Source organism: Octopus bimaculoides, chromosome 17, assembly GCF_001194135.2.
Source record: "Octopus bimaculoides isolate UCB-OBI-ISO-001 chromosome 17, ASM119413v2, whole genome shotgun sequence".
Lineage (NCBI taxonomy): Eukaryota > Metazoa > Mollusca > Cephalopoda > Octopoda > Octopodidae > Octopus > Octopus bimaculoides.
Genome location: NC_068997.1, coordinates 7,658,003 through 7,661,177, shown reverse-complemented (window position 1 = coordinate 7,661,177; position 3,175 = coordinate 7,658,003). Strand labels below are relative to the sequence as shown.

General features: G+C 35.9%; 1 protein-coding gene across 1 annotated transcript in view; it reads left to right on the top strand.

Annotated features, from left to right (window-relative positions):
- The window catches only part of LOC106874038 (ovochymase-1-like), a 41,497-nt gene that overhangs the window by 22,437 nt on the left and 15,885 nt on the right, over window positions 1–3,175 (top strand). Inside the window, exon 4 of the mRNA XM_014921600.1 lies at window positions 1,798–1,915. Coding sequence (XP_014777086.1) covers window positions 1,798–1,915 — 118 coding nt within the window. The remainder of the gene's footprint in view (window positions 1–1,797; window positions 1,916–3,175) is intronic.

Sequence of the window (3,175 nt, the reverse complement as noted above, 5' to 3'; positions counted from 1 at the left end):
TATATATATATATAGGGTAGTACAGCTTCAATTCTGGCTTAATCTGGAGCTTGCACAGAATGTAAATTTGCTGAATGGTGCTGCAAATTCCTGACTATTGATGGAAAAGTTAGTTTTAAGAATGTGACTTTAACAACAGAGATGATATGCTAACGCCAAGACAGGATCGATTAGGAGTTCTGATGCCAGGAATTTTCAATGAAACCTACTGACATTAGTAAGGCCAATGTCAGAAAGATAAGAATCTTTCTGTCACTCACTGGGTTGTAATATGAATGAGATCAATGAAGTTTCTAAGAGGGAATTGCAGATATCACAAGATATTCCTCGGGAAAGAAAAATTATTTCTAAATATCGCATGATCTTATTCTCTCTTTTTTGTTCTCCTTTAAGCTTTTTATTTACGATCAAAGCAGACGATCAATTACTCTGCTCTAACTGTTAGTCACTTTTGCTCTCTCCCCTCCCACCTCACTTTTACTTCAACATCCTCTGCATCTCCCATGAATATGAATTCACGTTTACTTGAAACTATACGAAGGCATCCCACGTTCGATCCCAGAACAGTCCTCGAATGATTTATCTGGTTGATGTGTTTATAAGATCATATAACAGCTCTCTTACTCTCTCCTTCTTCTCTCTCTTCTTCTCTCTCCCCCTCTATATATGCATATACATACATACATATATGCATACATACATGCAAACATACATACATACGTCTGTATATATATATATATATATATCTATATATATATATATATATATATATATATATGTATTTATGTATGTATGTAAATATTTGCATGTGTACATATGTGTACATGTGTATATGCGCGTGTGTGTGTCTGTGTGTGAATACATGTCGGGTTGGCGGTACAAACAGGATACCTAGAACTCAGGACATGAGTATATTTATCATTTTAATCAGCAGAAGTTACGAAGTGAGTAAAAGGCCGAGAGTTTCGTTCAAGCCTCTTATCAAACCGCTCCAAAGTGTAGGTGTTTGCTTTTATATAGACTGGCTTATGATTATATCGCTGGATTTACCAAATAATATCTAAACCAAGAGAGTTTCGTGATTAATGTATATTTTTCAAATAATCTGTTCATTAAGCAAAATGTAAGGGAAGAAGAAAGCATGCGCATATATATACGCACACACAAACAAACAAATATACCTATACATATGCACATACATGAATACATAAAACACACTATATATATATATGGGGTCATCCCGTAAATAATGCGGTTTTTTATACTTCTTTTATGTTCCAAAATTACGATAAACAAAGTTCTTTTTTAATCTAAACTGTACTCTCCTTCATTTTACACAATGCTCTCCCAGCTATCTGGTAAACTTGCAAGGCCCCTCTTCCAAAATTCACTTGTCCGTCATGAAAAGCATTCCTCCAATACTGTTCCGACCTCGCCTACAGAATTCATATTTTTTGCGCCCAAATGATTTTGAAGATTGCGGAATAAATGATAATCAGTTGGGACAATGTCCGACGAATATGGTGGGTGGGATATCGTTTCCCAATCAAATTGCTCCAGCCTTTGGAAAGTCATTTTTGTTGTATGTGGTCGAGCATTATCCTGATGAAAGAATACCTTTGTGCATTTTGCATTTATTTTGACTGTTGTCCAATCTTTTGCGGTAGACTAACAGTACCATGAAGCAGCTATTGTTTGAGGTACTTTTCCTTTTCTTCATAAGAAATGGAGAGATAGACAGACAGATGAAATTTCTCCGACATACAGTAAAATATTTTTCTCTCTTCTCCTTTTTAGACAACAATTTCTGGACTTTACCTCGACATCATCAACTACGTTAAGACTGGTCGTAAATGGTTGGACAAACAGACCACAGTTGAAAAGATTATCCTCTACCCATATTTCAACATGTCAGGTAAGTTTTTATATATTAAGTTTAAAAAATGATTTGTTGATTTACCAAGGGTTCGGAAATGCGTCTGAATCAATAGGACAATTTAAATATAACCGGATGTTGTAATCGCTAATTCTTTCAGTTGTCCGATTTATCGTTTAAAGGGTCTATAGGTTGTGTAAAAAATGCCTTTACTAATGCTAGGAACTAAGTCGTAGTGACTACTAGGAATCTGTGCAGGAGAAAAGTGCGTCGGACAAATTTAAACCAAATATACTATAAAATTAACTGCAGAAATGAAATGCAGATGTACCAGTCTCCGTAGTCATGGTAACTGCCTTGAATGTATACTCAGTAAGCTATTCATACTCTGGTGAAGCGAACCCAGGACTGAGAGATCGAGGGAATAACAATGGGATTGCTCACCCTACGTAGTCTTAGATGCTCTTTACTACGCGAGACGGTTAACCTGGACCCCGGTTTATAAATGAGTGCTCGTACGGTACCCGCCGAGATAATCTATCCATATCTACTCGTCATATGTATATATATACGCACACACACACACGCACACACACACACACAAACACACACACACACACGCAGATAGATAGATAGATAGATAGACAGACATATAAGCAGTCATACAGACAGACAGACAGGCAGACAGACAGATAGATAGATAGATAGATAGATAGATAGATAGATAGATAGATAGATATGTAGGTATGTATGTATGTATGTATGTATGCGTGTATGTGTAGCGTAGTCTAGCATTCTGGGTCAATGATTCTTCAGAAGAATGCAGACCTGTCCAAGGGTAACATCTGAGTTTTACGAACCATTGACTCGCAGGTCTTGAGTTCGCATACGATCACCGGAAATACAACCGAGAACGTAAAAATCTTCAGCCATATTGTTGATTACGATGATTCAGAACGTACTCTGGTATTGAGTTTGCTTGAAAATAAGCAATCTAAACGACTGAACCAATTCTCCATAGAAACGATTTTCATTTCAAAGTGTTAACCATTGCTTTGTCATTTTCTTCGCTTCTTCATATTTAAAAGACAACCAACTTATGATGATGCTGCGCATTATCCAGAAATATCTTTAATGGTAAAATTTTTGTAAAATCATAACATCTCACAAAATGACACGTATATTTATTACACTGGAGACAAGAAGCATTATTCGAAAATATATTTAGTTGTGTTTTGTTTTTGTTGACCTAGCACTTCTTATTTATCACGAAATCTCCAGAAGCATTGCAATATATAT